Source organism: Fistularia commersonii, chromosome 27 (assembly GCF_037954325.1).
Source record: "Fistularia commersonii isolate RoL2024-O1a breed Wild chromosome 27, RoL_Fcom_v1.0, whole genome shotgun sequence".
Taxonomy (NCBI): domain Eukaryota; kingdom Metazoa; phylum Chordata; class Actinopteri; order Syngnathiformes; family Fistulariidae; genus Fistularia; species Fistularia commersonii.
This window is the reverse complement of record NC_141310.1, coordinates 7,438,275-7,457,284: the sequence shown is the minus strand read 5'-3', so window position 1 is coordinate 7,457,284 and position 19,010 is coordinate 7,438,275. Positions and strand designations below refer to the sequence as shown.

Genomic DNA, 19,010 nt, shown 5'->3' with positions numbered 1-19,010 from the left:
AGACAGAGGAAAGGGAGCTGTCCAACATGGCTAGAGTTTATGTTCACAGGAGCCGTCTGTCAGTTCTGCGGCAGCAGGATTTCATAGGGACCAAATTACATTAAAAAGATGGATATAAAACTTTAATGGAATGATAAAAAGGAAAGGAGGAAACGTGGGTCTCTCGCTTTCTCTGTTCTGTCATTAGCCTTCTCCTTTCTTCTACCCCCTTTCTTCAATTCCACATCCCACCTTTTGCACTCTGTTTTTTCTACCCCAATTTTCTTTGTATTTCCTATCTTATTTTCTACACCTCTCGAAAATACTTAAGGGGCTGGTCTTTCAAAAAGACGAGGCAAAATCCACTCAAATGCATGAAGATGGACAAACAGATAGAAATTTGGAAAATGAAATGCTAATATGAGGAGAAAGACAGAATAACAAAATGTAAAGACAAGGATATTTAGAGAGGAACCCCTTGGAATTTGCAGTATACATATATCCATCATTCTAAGAGATTCCCTCCGATGGATCCAATCTCTAGATTGCCTAAATGATGATCATTTCCGGCAGTAACAAATGCTCAAAACATACAAGGTCATAGCTCACTGTTCCAAAAAGAGGTCAATTTCGGCCTTTTTTTTTTTTTTTTTTTTTTTTTCAAAAAGTCAACAGACTCAACAAAATGTGCCAATATAAAAAATAATTCAATGTGAAATGTATTCAAACTCTCATTTTTATGTTCAATCAGTTTATCAACCTGTGTGTGTTTTTGTGTCTGGAGTTAGATTTACCAATATACTTCACATGTATTTTTACATCCGCTGAGTTTTTTTTAACATTTTTTTTATATGTATTCGCTCTAGCCAGGCCTGCATCATATGTATGACTATGTGCAGTTTGGGGACCCTTTAGGTATCAGCGAGCCATTAGTTGTGAATCTCTGCAGATAGTAGTTGCAATACATATTTAGATAAGACTTCTTCAAAAAATGAGAACGTTCCATAGTAAAATACAGAAGAAAGTATTTAGTTTTTGTTTGTTTTCCTGAAAACTAAATATTGAAACTGCTATTTTGCTGATATCAATAGGAATCATGTCAGAGGCTTAGTCCTTGGACTGAAGTCTTAAAGCTGCTGTCTTTGAGTCTGCAACTGTCAGGCAGGATATTAAACTGAGTTTTAAGACCCATATGGAACACCTATCAATCAAACTGCAGATTAAAATTGGATTTTTATAGGATTTTTACATGGCAGCAAATAATGTGTCTCTTTCACCAGTGGACTGACCATTGCGTAATCTACAATTCTCTGTGTTTGCTCATTATGATACAGTATGTATGCAGGAATCTCTCCCCACCTTTAAGCCTCTTTACTCTTTGCACTGCATTTCATTACAGGGGATACATTTCTTATGCCCCATTGAATCCGATATGAAAAGATGGGATGGTATTCATCAACGAACAGAGAGAAGCAGCATTCAATGTTGTTTATAAAGCTTGACAGGAAAAACTGTGTGGTTCCATCTGTTTCCTGTTTAAGGTCAAATGCATTGCCAATAATGTTTGGTTACCAGGGATTTTAAAAATATTTTTGAATATTACACTGCATATCAAATATACCTAGGGAAACAACAATTTGTATTTTCTTATCTCATTTTTTTCAAAGATCTGAGAAAAATTTGGAATCGAAACGGTTTATCCTAGATATCTGGAAAATGTGTGTTTATGTGTGAATTATTTGTGTCATGTTAAACTGAATAAGAGATTCTGAACCTAGCGACACTATCTGCTCAAATAAGGGATGCATAATTATGTAGGAACCTTAGCCTCATCCAAACAGATCTCAGAAATATTTCAAAGTGACCATAACTTTAAATTAAATCACACACACACATATATATGTACAGTATATATAAACACATAATGTATACTGTTTATGTAAATGCAACAGAACCAAAGCGAAGAATATGAGGACAACACGAATCAATTTATAATGAACAATTATAATTTTGTAAGGTAGAGACAGAATGTCCCCAATTAAACATCATAATGTCAAGACAGCCGCTGACATTATGCATTTCAAATCTTCATTCGACTATGGCCAGATTGTTAGGACAAGATTGGGGAACATTTTTTCCTTTCCTAATAATAAATGCCTTGTGTGGATAACCATTTTGTAATGACAAGGACTTGTTGCGCTGATTGATTTTTTTAACATTTCAATCAAATATTTGCTTTAAAGTTTGTCTTCAATAACTTTGTGTTTATTCTCATAATCATGATGAGATGCATAATTGGATGGGGTGGATAGGAGCATAAAAAAAGCATAAAAAAAGAAATTCAACTAATTAATATTAAGATTTTTTTTGCTCTTCTGTGCAATTTTTTTGTCAACATGTTTATGCTGGCATGAATTTAATTTTGCATAGCAACGAGCAAAGTCCACACCAATGACTTATTGCATCCTAAATGTCTGCATTTGTTTGTATCTGAGCGGCCTTGTGCATGCATCGGTGTATCCAACAGTAGGCTGTTCACACAAGTGTGTATGTATAGTTACGCCACAAAAACAATTGCATACACATTTTTTGTTGTGTACATGCACATTTATGCAATGTATGCAAATCTCTGCTGCTTAATGATAATGTATGTGATAATAGCTAGGTACTAATTAATTCATAACTTTGCACTGAGGAGGGTGTACCAGTGGCTAATATGATTCTATTACAACAATTAGCCCACAATGACACTGGCTAGGTCACTCGCGCGCACACACACACACACACACACACACACACACACACACACACACACACACACACACACACACACACACACACACACACACACACACACACTATAGTATGTAGATTTCAATCTGTCATTGTGTTACACCATATTATGTTGGTCTTCCATTGCCTTTGTTATGTTCTCTCTTCTTTTAGTCATACATTACTTACATTTACTGATCTATAATATTGGGAAAGCAGAAAACAGTGTAAAATGTATTCTATTTAAGTCACTTTGAATCACCAAAGATGGAAACACATGCATTTACATATTGCCATATTTTCTACTGTTATATTGTGTCAACACATGGTGAACGCATGCAACCACAATTAGTTTTTTGCACTTGTGTAAGTGTACTTACTGGTCTCTGCGGTACACATGGTTTCCCAGGGGCCAGCTGTTTGTCCATGAGAGTGTGAAACCACCACTCTAAAAAAGTACTGTGTGTAGGCTGACAATCCTTCTACATAGTAAGAAAAGATGTCTGTCGCATTTTCCATAAGCCTGAAAACAGTCAAAAGGATGAATACATGAGGACAAATCTGAAACCTTTGACATTTCAAAAGATCTAATACAGTATCAGCATGTAATATTATGAAGTCATATTCCAAAACTGCAATGTTTCCCCTCTTTGAAGCCCCTCGTAGAGTTAATTTTGATACGCAATGTTGGTGGTTTAAAAAAATTGGGCGAGCCAAAGAGTCCAGTATTGAAAGATATTGAAAAAGGGTCTGGTCCTTTCCCTTGGGGACCTACGATGTATGCACTATGTGCATAATGTAACTGGATAAGGAGACAGTGAGACATAAAGTTTTATAGATGAGGTGGGAAACATTAACATTTTTTATCATGCATTTCAATGGAGTTTGAGGACAAAGTGATCATTTTGTATTTCTATAAGGTTCAACTTCAGCTTCAGGTGCCTATTGGACTAAATATTTGATTTTTACATGTTTTGAGCTCTAGTTAATATTTGACCATAAACATCCATGTGAGACAGGGATCTAAAAAATGTGTCATTTGATTGAATCTACTCCTTTTAAAATCAATTTGGGAGTCATATATTGTACCTCGTGTCAGGGGAAAAAAATCTCAGCAGCGTGCGCAATATTTTCACTGCTTTTGATTACATCCTCAAAGCTGATCCCATATCGTATAATCATACAATGGAATCTAGGACAAAGTATAAGAATATTGTCATAAATGAGGGACCATTGACCATTTAGCATCAGATGGATAGAAGGGATGAATGAATGAATAAATCAAGGAACAATGAGATTTCCATAGCAGAAGAGGAGGAGGGCATGGTTGTCTGATATATAATACATGTAGCTAGTCATTTATTTATTACCTCAGAATGAGAGCCTCCTCTTCTTGGATTAAATTGCAATTTGTTGTCAGGAAGCATGTAATGAATACATATCAGATGCACACCCTCTCTCTCTTTTTATTCCATCACATTTTCTCTACCTTTTTTCCTCTCTTGTATGCCCTCTCTTTGATTTTTTTTTTGTCTTTTTGACTCTACCTCCTGTCTTTCCTGCTTATTCTCTCTCCTTTTTTTAGACGGTCTGTCATTTTGATGTGGCATATTCAGCTCTGCTGTATAATGTATCTCTGTGTATGTACAAGTGTATGCGTAGGTGTTCACTCACATCTTTTCGGTGTTTGAGCATATACGGGAGAGAAGTGACATTTATGAAAGTGTCGGTTTATCACATTTCTCAGACCACTTTCATTTTTTCGAACACCAGGAGGCAAAAGTGGACTTTTCTCTGGCATATATGTACATATAATTGATCTTACCTTATCACATGTCTCTCTGGTGATATCCTCATTTGCAAGCTATAATAAAGAGGTCCTGGCGCATTTGAATGGGCAGGCGCAGACCAAGACATGTTCAAGCTGGTACTAGTTGCATGGGTCAGTCTTGGTGCTGACAAACCGTCTGGGGCTTCGGTTAGAGAAGAAAAGGTGAAGATGAAGAGCGAACAGGAAACATACAGTGAGGGGTGGATTGAGGACAGATGAGGATTAAATCATACTGAGTAGAAAAAAACAAAGAGAAGCTTACAATGTTTACAAGCTACTGCATCTACTTCAAATGAATTCAGAAAGAAACATTCACCCTCTGTCTAAGGCTGGTGTTGGTTGGAGTGCAATATAAAAGAAGGTATGAGGAAAGACAAAAAGGACGAAATAAGAGAAGAAAATACGTGGGCCAAAAAAACAAAGAAAAACATAACAGCAAAAGCCATGATAAGTGCCCGGCTGCGTTTCTAGCTGAGAATAACTATGTTGCGTTTGTGTGAAAGAAATACAAAAATGACTTCATACAGTATTATAATCATATTCTCAGATGAAGCAGAAGACTCTAGGAAATCAGAAAAAAAATACTGAGGAAAAAAAAGAGAAAATTAGAGCTGATTGTGTTGACAGTGAAATAATAGTTGCTCTCATGTATAAAGTGACCCTTCAATCAAAGGCACCGGTCCTGTTTCACTCCAACAGGGTGCTGATTGCTGAGAACATCTAATTCAAAGAATGGCCATTTGAAACATGGGCTCGCATACATGCATGAGAGCATGTGCATGCACAGGCAGATAAGGAGCACTGACAGTACAATGCTCATGAACATTTATCCAGACTTTGGTGTTCTGCTGGACATCCACCATAAAGCTCTGTTATTGACCAATAGCTATAAACTGCATGCACAATAATTAGGCAAGTTGGGTTTTTGAGGATTCATCTTGTTATTGTACAACTACAGTGCTCTTGGTCAATCCAAAATTTTAACAAACCCTCAAACCTGAACATTTAAGTAGTAAAAGTGAAGTTTTAGCTCTCTTAAGAGAATATCCATATGTACACCGTTATTAGGCAACTATTAGTGTGCAGGATTATTATGCAACCAAATTAAAAACAAAGATCTTCCCGTCTCACTTGTTTATTTTCACCTGTTAAAATGAGGATAATAAACAAACTCAAAATTTACAAATAAACATTTCTGAAATAAAAAAAAAAAAAAAAAAAAAAAAAAAGGTCAGTGACCAATATAGTCACCCTTCTTTTCGAGAACAGTCACAAGCCCTCCATTCACAGAGTCAGTCGGTTTCTGGATCTGGTCAGAATCAACTTTTTGTGCAGCCACAACCACAGCCTCCCAGACACTGTTCAGAGAGGTGTACTGTTTACCTTAACTGTAAATTTCCTACTTAAGAAGGGCCCAAAAGTTTTCAATAGGGTTTAGGTCAGATGAAGAAGGGGGGCCATTAGTCATTAGTTCCATTTCATTAGTGTCATTAGTTTATTTCATCTTTAAGGCCTTTACTGGCCAGCCACGCAGTGGAGTACTTTGATGCATGTGATGGAGCGTTGTCTTGCATAAAAATCAAAGTCTTTTTGAAAGATGCAGACTTTTTCCTGAATCACTGCGTGAAGAAAGCACCTTCTAAAAATTGGCAGTAGGTCTGAGAGTTGATTTTGAGTCAATTTTCAACCCAAAAAGGTCCAACTACCTCATCTTTAATAATATCTGCCCATACCAGTACCCCACCTCCACCTTGCTGGCATCTGAGGTGAAGTGGAGCTCTGTGTCTGTTACTGATCCAACCACGGGCCCATTCATCTGGTCTGTCAAGTCACTCATGGCCCAAGTCATCTCATCAGTTCACAAAACCTTTGAAAAATCTGTCTTCAGATATTTCTTGCTCCATGTCGGCCATGTCCCTGAGAACTGAATACCTCGTATTTCTTGACACTGCAGGTAGTTTGCAGTTGTGGAACATGGCAGCAGAGGAGGATAATGGGTTCCTGCTAGTTTGATTCTTCTCAAATCTTTGGCGGTTAATTTGTGTTTTTTCCTTCTCAACATGTTTCCTACAACCCTATTGACTATTTGCAACAAAATGTTTGTATGGTTCTGTGATCACACCCCAATATCTTGGATATTTCAAGAGTGATGCATCCCTCTGAAAGATCTTTTACAATTTTTGACTTGTCAGAGTCACTTAAATCTCTTTTAGGCTCATTTTTCTTGAGGAGAAGGATCTGCCTGATAATCATGCACACCTTAATATCGGGTGTTGACCTCCTCAGGCCACACGCTCCCTCATTACACAAATACACATCACCTGATATGCATTAAATCCAATAAGCATTCAAGTTTATATAGCTTGGAGTTGGAAATTATGGATAAAATTATGATATGGTCAAATATCATACTTGCCTAATAATTATGCACACAGTGTAATGCTTATTTGTCTAAATGGTGGAACTGAGAGTCTATGTTCCCATAATATAATTGATAAAATTCCATCCAAAAATACACATTTGGAGCTGGGATGTTATTTGTCCATTGTTTGACGGCTAAAATATAAACAGAAAACCTGCACTTCTTTTTTTTTTTTTTGAAGGATCATTTCTGATGATTATGTTTGAATTTTTTAAATGTTCAGAAATGGGAGACAATGCTGAAGTACCTTGTACTATTAGTCTAAATAAGCTTTTTCCTTTGTATCCTTTTTTTGGAGAAAAATAACCAAACTCAAAATCTTACAGATGATAATTCTATGTACATTTTTACAAATATCTACAAGACAAAAAAGCAGTTTATTCCAATTTTCAGTTGGACATTTTGCCTGTAATTATTTAAACACTTTGCTTTCTGCCCCCCCCCCCCTCTCTCTCTCACTCTCTCTCACTCTCACTCACACGCACACACACACACACACACACACGCACACGCACACACACAGACACACACACACACACACACACACACACACACACACACACACACAGCTAGTGAGCCTTTGTCTCTCTCATGCTGTGTTAGCAGGTACAATATCAGAGGTGTCACTAATCGTTTTAAACTATGCACTTTTATGTTCACTTCTCTCTCTCTGCACTCCTCCTCCTCTTCTCTTCTGTCTGTTACTCCGCTATCTTTTCTCTGTTCTTTCATAGAACAAGGACGCATCAAGACAGTTTCCCTTAAAGAAGTCTAAAGAGGTGCCAGAGGCACAGAGGTAGAAAGAGAGATAGAAAGAGAGGAAACGTCTGGTATTTAAAATTTATACTTTCTTATGTCTTTGTTTTGAACTTGAACAGTAGAACTTTCTTAAGTCTGTCTTTTGTTTCTCAAACATAGAAATAGGTACACTAAAAAAGTAGTGACAAATGTGAGTAAGTGTTACTGCACTCTGTCCACTCTCTAAGATTTGACATTTATTGGTATGCACAATCATTGTATTAAAAGAATGCACGCACGCACACACACACACACACACACACACACACACACACACACACACATAATAATCTAAACATACCCTTTCAATATAGGAAGCCTTTTTGTGTATGTACATATTGTGTGCGTGTGTGTATATGTGTGTGTCACTGCAACTTATTGATTTCTCTTCTGTGCTTTAAGCAAGCTACTGAAAGTAAACCTTTCCAGTTCATAAGCTTCACAATTGAAATCAGTATTAGAGTAATGAGATAGAAATATCTAATTCTAGCTTGTAGAGTTGGAAATAGAGCAGATAATAAAAGTAATTTAAATCAGATTGCTTCCACACAATAGGGGAAGTTGTACAAATGGATTAGAGGCTTTTTAGATACGCCTTCACAGCTGGCATCAAAAACTTGTTGGGTTATATACAAACAGGCGACACTGAACCTACAATTTGTGTGCCGAGGGGGGGCATATTCTGGCCTAAATACATATGTATGTATAAATGGGTGGGTCTAGAGGAGAAATCGGGGGGAGTTGAAAGGAAAAGACTGATCTTGTAGGTCTGTTATTTGTACCAAAATGGTAAAAATGTTTTTTTCACAACACAGCAAGTGTCCATGTTGTGAAAAAATCTGAACCCTTCCCGAAAACAAACATATCTTATGAGATGGTTGTAATTAAATAATTTTACGTTACTCCATTTTGTGCGGTTTGTATGCTAAAAATGACATTTGATTCCATGTCTTGTCCTTCCATCCTCACATCAGCATCATTCCTTGGGATTAGCTTAGCTTCACCCTGGAGATCCGGGCACCTAATGTGCATTGCCCATAGGAGCTAATGTATTTGTTTATATAATGATGCAACAATGCCCCCCTTCCTTTACCTGTTGGCGATGTAGTAACACTGATTGGCAGGCTCTCCACACAACCTTGAGTGTTACAACCCTTGATCCAGACACTGTAGTTGGTGTAAGGCTGGAGGTCAGTCACAGAAAGCCAAATGCCAGCTGTTGACCCTCCCTCCAACACAAGATCACCGTCTAAGACAAGGGGACAAACACAAAGATGGCTTAGAATAGTTATTAGACTCCTCTCTCCTAAAATTATGTGGATATGTGTTTAGTCCAGTCTGTTTCATGGCTATTAAGACAGAGCAGATAGATGTTTAAAACTGCAGAGGAAAGTTACATGTTCAAAAACAACATTCAAACAAGATCTGCATCGAAAGGTGGTTACAATTCTGTTGTGAGGTTTATTGCATTCATGGCCGTGTATGTGCATCACAGGATGGATAGACCTATGTTTTTCTCTTCCTTCTCATGTTGAAAGTATGCGTGGAAAATGGCAAAATGTTGAGAGATTGGACTGGATGAAGTCTGCCAGAGTGAGAAACCATTTAAAACAAAGGAGAACAGCAACAATAAAAAAAAAAAATGTAGGAATAATTAATGTAGAATTATTGTTTGCTAATTTTTTTTAAGCCCGAGGTATATTGTCTCCAATATTAACTATGATACCTTTCTGTTCTGCACTACTTTTTAGCTAAAAGTACTTTGGCGCATACTATTAAAATGTCAACAAGCCAAAAGTAATTACAATTTACTTCAGCCCCTTAAGACATTTGCACTGCCTGTATGTTTTAGCAGAAAAGGTGTGATGGCAGAAAAATGATAAATAAAAGATGCAGACTTTTTAGAAGGGATAACAAAAAAGAACGAGAGAGGGTGTATGTGCGTGTGTGTGTGTGTATATGTGTGTGTGTGTGTGTGTGTAAGAAAGAGGAATACTAACCAAGAATGATCAAAAGAGAGACGTTTCCATATTGAGGTTATGCAAGGATAATCAAAGGGATGAGAAAATTCCAGAATGCAGGCCTACCCAATATATTTAGATGGACGCACACACACAAACATGTATTGGGTCTTGGAACTGATGAAGGCAGTGTGTCTCAAAGAAACAAGGGGTTATGGGTAACTAGAGCGAGACACATCTCTCTCTTTCTTGTACACCTCTTCTATCCCTCTCTCCACTCATTTTAATCTTTCTGTTCCTGTGTGAGGCGCAGATCAAAGTGCCTGACTCTGTCTGTGTGTGTGCACGGCGGAGAAACGACTTGATGAATCTGTGCGAGTTAAAGGAAGAGTGTGGGGTGTGCCTTTGCTTGTTTCACATCTTGTTCAATTTTCTTCTTCCTCCTTTTCTATCCATACCTACTGGTCTTTTTCTATTTCGGTGATCTCCTTTCGCCGCGTGGTTGATGGTCATGTATTGTTTTGTTTGGAGTCTTGTCTAATACATGTATGGAAATAAGACTCTCATCCTCCCCTCTCTCTCATATCACTGTTTAATTTCAACTCGCCTTTGTCGTCCCTTCAACTTTCACAGTTGGGTTTTCCTCTGGACTCCTGTATCAACTCCCCTTGCAAGTCACAGGCAATGTCAAGTCTTTCCTTCTGTGCGCACATATGCGTGCAACTCCTGCCATACTATCTTGATTTACTCGAATTATTTATCCCCAAAAAATCTGTTGACCAAATCAAATAAAATAATTACTTTTTTCATCTGCCTCTAGGGTACATGGAATTACCAAAAGTTAATAACAAGTATGGAAGGACTCCAAAAATGCTTGGGTTACCCATTGAATTCAGCATTTAGAAAGTTTATTTTCGAATCTAAGCAAAGTTTTTTATATTTTTTAGGAACAGTCTAATGTTTGTGATTAAATCAAACATATTCTGAAATAGTTCAAAACAGATTGTTTCTAATTGTTTTGCGGCTGGTGATCCTTGTTTTTCATTGAGAGATGTGATATAAACAGGGATGCATCCATTTAAGTTCAGCTACAGTCCACATGTCTTGATAGCTTGACCTGAACCAAAACAGTCAAAATAAACCTCAATGGGAGTCTGACATGATCAAATATTCCACAGCAAATGAATATGACATGAAACGATGAATGGAGGTTACCTTCAAACAGTGGCTTAGTTTGTCTGGGGAATGATAAATGCAGTCAAATCAGAAAACAAAGCAGAATATAAAGTACTGTGGCAGACACAAAGGGGTGTGGCCTCTCATCCCAAGGGACTGGGGGTTGGGGCGTGGTTTTGGTCCCTCAGCAATGGCGGGGTCATTGGGGGTGAAGGTGCATCGCACTCTAGTGTCCCACCCTCAGGCTAATAGTGTGTATGAATGGTTCCACCGGTCCCTCAAGGCAGCACTACCTGCTGCGCTCTTGGATGGCAACTGGGTGGACCGTTTATTGCGGGTTATGCTGGATTGCATTCAGCTCCTAAAGACGGCCTCGACGCTTCATCCACCGAGTTGGTTCTTGGTCAGCCGCTATAAGTTCCAGGAGTATTTTTGCCCGGGAGATCTGCTCCTCCACCCCGTCTGGCTGCGGATCCTGTCTTGCCCAGCAACTCTTGGGTTCCAGGCCCCATTCACAACTGTTTTCCACAGCCTTTTGCGCCCGCAGCGCTCATGTCGGCTCAGTTTATGTTTGTGAGACATGATGCTCACTGCTCGCCTCTTCAACCCCTGCACGATGGGCCATTTTGGGTTCTTGAGACAGGCTTAAAAAGTTTCGTGCAGGAAATGGGTGAGCATTTCAGCACACAGGGTGGCTGGCGAAGGTGTGTTTCCTTTCCAGATTCCCTGTCGCGGTCGCCCTCCCTGCAGGACCCCAGCAGTGCCTCCCCAGGTCCAACGTCCGGTGTCTCCTGCTGCTTCGACACGGTCGTTATGGCAGGCTGCTCAAGCCTCCCATGAGAGGCCTGTTTGTGTTCACAAGTCCCTTCTGGGTGTTCGGGGAGTGGGGTGGGGGCTGGGGTGTGGTTTAGGTCTAGGGCATTTTGGTCTACAGAAGTTTGTTGTGAGTTTTGTGTTGGTATTAGAGGAATAAAGTTGGAACTCGCTTTTGTCTCCACACCATCTGTGGTCTTTCACTGTATAGGTTAAATGGAGCATTTCATGCAATATACAGCTAATCTTCCATGTACCGCACCAGAGCCAGCAAGGTTAGCTGTTCAGGGTTGACCAGTTAGTGATGCATTTTTTTTGCATATAAAAATGAATTAAATGTCGAGACAGGACAGGAGAGAATGTGTTACCTTCACTTTTACTGTGCAGGGTGTATCTCAGGTTCCCGTTTGGCTGGGATGGGGCTGACCATCGTGCGCGGAGCGATCGTGAGCTCTGATTGGTCAGTTCCAACAAGATCGGGCCTTCTGGGGCCATCTCTAATGTATGTGCCTCCACCTAAAATAATGGGTGAAAATGAAATAAACAATGAACCACACACGCATTTATGTTCAAATAAACTGCAATGCAAAAAATATTCATGGATAGTATTTACTAAAATTAACAAAAAAACAGTTTTCACAGCTTAATTTCCCTCTTTCGCTTATCTTCATTGAAACCTTGCTCCTTTCTGTCACCTCTCACTTTTCTTGTCTAATCTTCCTCCTTGGTCAGCCTTACTTTTCAGCTCTGCTGCTTTTTAGATTCTTACTCTTTACCTTTTGCTTTTCTTTGATTATTTACTCTTCATACTCTCCTAACCTGTCTCCTTCCTCCCCTTTTCAAATCTGCAACTTCTCTTCATCCTTTATACCCCCACCCTCCTCCTCTTCCTTTTCAGCTGTGTCAGCTATTTTAGCCGTGTCTGACAACAGGCCGTATTTTGGGGCATTTTTCCAATACCGACGACATATTTAGTCAGAACCATCATTGAGTGTAGAGTGACATTTTCTACCAAATGTCACTGTTGCCACACCAACCCTCGTTATTGAGCCAGGAGAATCGATCACCTTCATGACACCTAGTGTCATACATATACACACAATTTGTAAAGGTTCGACCATGAATTCCCACATGAGCAACCATGCTTCTCTGTGTTGATTAGTTCAAGTATAAATCTGCATACTCTTAAAAAAAAATCTTCAACAAAATTAGGCGATATAGCATTTATTTTTTATGCTAAAAGGAATTTAGGACTTGGACTAGGACTCAATCATCATATATCATATGTAAGTATTATATGAGGGATTTTGCATGCTTTTTAATTGATTAATTCAGCTATGCACATCCGCACGTGTGTATGTGTGTGTGTGAAACTGAGGAGACTTTACTAACCATCGGCCCCTTGCCACAGCCGCGTGCAGTGCAGGCCTGTAGCCTGAGTAGATGTCTGCTCCATGGGTAGAGTCCCTTTACCAAAAATGATCTCTGTAAGGAGCTGGTGTTTAAAATAAGCATGCCATCCATCCAGAGACCATAGCTGGTTATAATGCCTGTCAAAGAAACATGAGAATTGACAATGTGTGATAAACATGAAAAAAAGAGCCATTAAAAAAGGCAAACTGATATTTTAAGTTCAAGTAAAATTGCTACGATTGTTTGAGAAACAAAAGTGATACATGTCAATAAACTGTGTTTTCTCCTTCAAAATGCATGTATACATTTTGCTTGCATGTGTATCCTGCAACATCTTGTAATGACAGCATCCCATAAAACAAACCATAAAAGTAATGCCAAAAGCGTACTTTAATAGATTTATAATACAAAGGTTAAGTCAACTTTTAGTGTAAAATTGTGTTGCATATTTCGATGATGTGCGGACCTTCTCTTCCCGCTATACTATACCTTTGTTGTCACTGGTAACTCACATCTAGCGCACAACTAGATGGACTATCAACCATAAAGCTTTACTTTTTGATGCGATTCGGGTCCTTGGATTGACATGCAAATGAAAAGTGACTTAAGGGCTCCGGACCTGCCAGTTATTGTGTTCCGGTGTTATCCGGTGATAAAAACAGCACGAATGTAACCATAGGAATTGCGGGGATAAAGGCCTCAAAAAGGACTCTGTTATTAAGATTGAACATGCATACACACAAATGAGGGTGCAAATAAGTATTCACGCATAAACTACTCAACAGAAATAGAAACACACTGATGAGAACTCACAAATGCTCATACACACACACACACTAGTCCAATAATTACATTACATTCACCTAATAAAAAATGAAACTGTGCCAAATGTGCTTTACCTTAATAAAAATGCATACAGGGGGCTCAAAAGATCAGCACTAAGAACTAAGAGTCTATTCTGCTTTAATCATGTGTGGGTTTTATTATTGCTCAATACAGATATACACACCTATCAGGGAAATGAAGACACAAAAACCCCATGGACGCCAGTTACATCTGGGAAGCTCTTAATGTGGCCAATCACATGCATGTGAGAGTGTGTGTGTTTATGTGCGTGACTGTCTGTGTGCTTGTGTGTGTGTGAATAAGCCCATATCAGTATAGGTTGTAATAAAGACAGGTTGGGAAATGAAGCAGCGAATGCATAACAGGCTTATTTCCCCTCTTTGTCTGCGTGTTGCCCCGACCTAATCCCCGAGAGGATTATCCCCCACAAATCCCTGCGGAATTGGGGAGAAGGGGGGAGAGCGAGAAAGAGCGAGAGGGAGAGAGAGAGGGAGAGAGGGAGAGAGAGGGTGAAAAGAACACAGAATCTCAGTCCACTGGAACTCATCATCATCGTCATTTTTGCAGCCCATTTGTGAAAGAAAAAGCAAATGAAAAAAGGCACTGAGCTCCTCTTCCTTTTTAAGCAAAAATTAAAGCTTATTAAGCATGAGGTAATCAGGTAATCATGATTAAGTGTCTCTCTTGTTATAAATTTCTGTCATCAGATGAGAAAAGCTTTAAGTAATTTATCCGGGCTAATATGCACACACATCACAGGGTTTATGGTGCGAAATGCACTCATGTGGCATTAAGCGTAAAACACACACAATTCACATTACGCACACGCGCATTACGGAATTACACATACTTTAACGAGCATGGCAATAACATTTGATAATATGTGGCAGTGCATTTGTATGTTAGAGACTGTGAAATAAGCTGGGAAATCCTCAGATGGTTTTCATCACTCAGTTCATTTGGTTTCACATGATAATGTACTGCGGCCCTTGATAATTCATGTCACCATTTTCAGTGTACAATGCGGTGAATACTACCCCTCGTAACTTCTCTGTGATAATCAAATACATTCATTTTAGGTCTGTTTTAAGACAGGAGGAACATTAAAAGCAATATATGATTGACTGGCCTGTTGACCCATTCATAGAATCAAAATGCAGATTTCATAACAGTGATTTTCATATCATTGATTAGGGTCATTGCATTATTTTCTTTTACTCTTTTTTATCTTTATCTTTAAATTTTATTTGCACACTTTTCTTTGGCACAATGTACGTTGACTGATAAAAGTTGGTGGAAAGCAACTAATTACTTGAAAATATATTTAAAACAAATTTTTATATAATGTGAAAGACAGATAAAGCAAGTTATTCCCTTTGACTGCATGGAGCTATTTGTGATACTTTGGAAATATTATTATATTTTACATATATTCCTAATGCTACATATACATGGATAGAGATTATTATGATGCATCAATCAAAACTCATTTACTTGCACCTCATTATACCATACTATTATTCATTTATACATTACAATTCAAACTATGTTACAGAGGAAACCTTTAATACCCTTATTGAAAATATCTGCATTCCAACAAAAAAAAAATTGGAAATAAATCTACATCACATTTGCATCCCAAGCACATAAAATGTGGCGCGGCCCATTTCTACATGATACATTTTACATTTTCTGCAAGGAAGTTAAATTAAGGTAAGAGGTGGAAACAAAAGAGTGTGAGTATTCACTGTAGGTCTGTGTCTCCTCAGCCTGCAGTTCTCTTACTCAGTCAAAAGAGAGCACTTTTCATCCACTTAAAGGAATGCGGAGGAGGCGCACACTGCCCTGTCAGTAGAGGTGCCTCTCAGTACCAATTTCAAACTCTATGTTTTGTTATTCATCTCTTCCCTTTCATTCACAATCCTTTGTGCCCAGCCTTTTGCTTTTATATACCCCCCCCCTTCTTCATCTGCCTTAGCCCTCCTGCAGAATCCAGAGGGGGAATTGGTGACCCATCTTTGGTCACATTCCTGCGATACCTTGAGAGTGTACAGGTCTCTGGGACACAACCTGGACAGATAAGCTGACGGCACACTTTCATTCTAATGATTATTAATGATTTCTGTCTTTGAAACAAAAAATCCTCAATATCTTCTAATCACTTTAGAGTTCATAACAAAATGCTTTAAAAAAGCGGTTCTGTGTATTTCCATATTAATCACTTTGGATTAAGTGTTAATATTGCAAGGTGTGTATGTAAAATATTGTACTGTACGGTGAATTCTCACCATTAGGAGTATCAGGAGGTGTCCAGCTAACATTGAATGCATGCGGGGAAATCGGAGTGACCACGGGCGCAGGAACATTCTCTGGGGTGGTCTCTTCAGTCTGAGCCGTAGCCGGGGGGCTTAAGGTACATCCGCCTCCTGTGCATGCCTGACATGCATAAACATTTAGACAATGTTTACTGTCGATGAAGGTGATCCAGCTAATTAGAAATATAATGGAGAAGAACTCACGGCCACTGTGATGGTGTAGGAAGTTCCAGGAGTTAGGTTATGGAGTGTGTGGTCTTCAGAAAGTTCTGAGCTGTTATAGGTCAACACAGGATTTGCGCCCTCATGTGAAAGGAAGATGGAATAGTACTGTAGGACCCCATTGACCTGAGAGGGTTGGGACCACCTTGAGTAGAAGAATTAAAACAGTGAGATGAAAAGTGTGAGAAATTTTTGCAGGAACTATAAAGAACTGTTGTCTCTCCACATTTAAATATTCTCTGTGTATTGTAGTTCTAATAACACACCACTTTATGACAGTCAGTGTTCATTTGCCAATTACATACACGCGCTGATGCCTGAGGCCACCATGCAAGATGGTAATTTGCTCAAGATGACAAATACTGGCTTCTTTATCCTGCTCATTGGCACTTTGACACCTTCTCAGGGGGGATGGTGCAAGAGGACTAATAACTATTTTCTAACACCAATCCATGCAGCTCAAATAAAAAGTTTTCATACACTTCAGATGGAGATGTTTTACTTTTATAGTAAAGAAATCTATATTTACTGAATTTGGCTGCTTGAAACAATTTACCACTTGTTGGTAGGCTAGACAGGGATTGCCTAAACTCTATGCATCTACTGTTAAGATAACACTTTAAATTTGTTTTTGCATTACAATATACAAAAATATAAATGAAGTATTTGAACTGCAGGTTTCTCTAAGTGTCTATGTGTATGGTTACATGTGGATCTGTGTATGGTTTTGTCTGCATTTGATCTTAACACCATGGTTGTGTTTTCAAGTATGGAGAACTATTTGTAAAAGTAACATTTCAGAAACAGAGAAGATATTGAATATGGTACAATGTTTTTTAAGGACAAAGCTGTTTATATTTCACTTATTTTCTTAGAGTAACTGTCAAGATTATAACGCTCAACAGAATATTTGTTAAACAACCAAGATTTTTTGAATGGATTACAGACATTTTATAAAGTACTAAGTATGTCAAGCTAAACAACTCATTTTGTATGTCATAAGAGTTGACCATTTTGTACAAAAAAGGACTGAGGTGTTTATATCATGGATTGTTAAATTGACAAATCCAGTGATGGGGCAAAGTGATTTGCAGTTGTCTTTAAAATAACCACAATTTTTGAGTTATTCACAAGATTCAAAGTATCTAAAGATATTTAATGATTTATAACATAGCAAGTAGATTATTAGAAGGAAGTTTTTCATTTGTAAATCTTTTCTTTCCGATGAAATTTTGAGAAATATTTACCAATCCCAAAGGGATACCAAAACCCCATTCACATGGTAGGAAAGAGATGCAATTTATGGATGTGATTGATTTCTTTCTTAGCACCTCCCATTAAAAGCCAGTTTTTCGATGACTGATGAGTATGTGTTAGCACACAATTAGCCACCGAGGCTAATCTATCACATTTAAGATTTATATGCTGTCGATTGGCAATGTGATGTATGCCCACTTTTGAAATGCTAAATCAAAGGGGACTTGTAATAATCTGTGTCATAATTCATTGCAGTGATGGTTTTGGAGAACTATTGGTTTCAAAAGTGTTATGAAATGAAACAGAGCAGTGCATTTTAAATTGAAACATGCACACCTGATGAGGCATGTTCATATTCTGCACCACGAGCGAAGAAAGGTCAACCCGGCTCGTGTACCATCTCCCTTTACCATGTTCCCTGCTGTTCACTACATTTACTCACGCCACAAAGCATCAGTGACGACTCCAAATGATTATTGGACATTTAAGTGTCTACTGCTGACTGACACCTTACTCAGTTCTTATGAAATGCCTCAGAAAAAGTTTCAAACCTATTTCACTGGAAAACTTATATTGATTTAAAAAAGGACCAACTCTGCCATTATTCCTACTGTCAGATATCAAAGTAGCATTCATTTGTAGTGGAAGATTATATTTTGCTACTCTGCTCATACTTTTCAGTATGAAAGAGACCATTTCATCATCAAAGTTAACAATACATTCATAAACAAGAAGTCAAAGTACAACAACTCTGGCGGTGTAATCATTCAATTATGAAACTTTCAAGGTAGGATTAATGGCAGAATTTTTGCTCTGCATTAAATTCAAGGACTAAAATTAAGCCAACTATGTTCTATGTGTCAAGAGAGCTTTGCAAGATGTCTTGTCCATCTCTTGTAAAGGTGGTGTTTTGCAGCTGTATCTGCTGGTGCATGTAAAGGAATTTGAGCCATGCAGGCTCTGAGGCGAAAGCAGAAAAATAAATCTGCTGATATTGCTTCGGTTGCATCCTGTAGCCTCCACAAACCTTTCTCACAGTCTCTCACCCTCCGTTTCTCTAACTTTATTATTTTTAAAATGTCTTTTTATTTCTCTCAAAGCCCACAATTTGTCTTTTACTGCTGGCCATCCTTCAATTTCGCTTTTCTCGCAGATGCACTCTTTTCCGTCTTGTCTTTCAACACTTTTCTCACAGATACAATAGA

General features: G+C 38.4%; 1 protein-coding gene across 1 annotated transcript in view; it reads right to left on the bottom strand.

Annotated features, from left to right (window-relative positions):
- Positions 1-19,010, bottom strand: part of ush2a (Usher syndrome 2A (autosomal recessive, mild)) — a 190,570-nt gene that overhangs the window by 77,807 nt on the left and 93,753 nt on the right. Inside the window, exons 43-49 of the mRNA XM_086174562.1 lie at positions 16,531-16,693; positions 16,300-16,447; positions 13,145-13,302; positions 12,121-12,268; positions 8,896-9,051; positions 4,577-4,724; positions 3,132-3,274 (exon numbers count right to left, since the gene is read on the bottom strand). Coding sequence (XP_086030688.1) covers positions 3,132-3,274; positions 4,577-4,724; positions 8,896-9,051; positions 12,121-12,268; positions 13,145-13,302; positions 16,300-16,447; positions 16,531-16,693 — 1,064 coding nt within the window. The remainder of the gene's footprint in view (positions 1-3,131; positions 3,275-4,576; positions 4,725-8,895; positions 9,052-12,120; positions 12,269-13,144; positions 13,303-16,299; positions 16,448-16,530; positions 16,694-19,010) is intronic.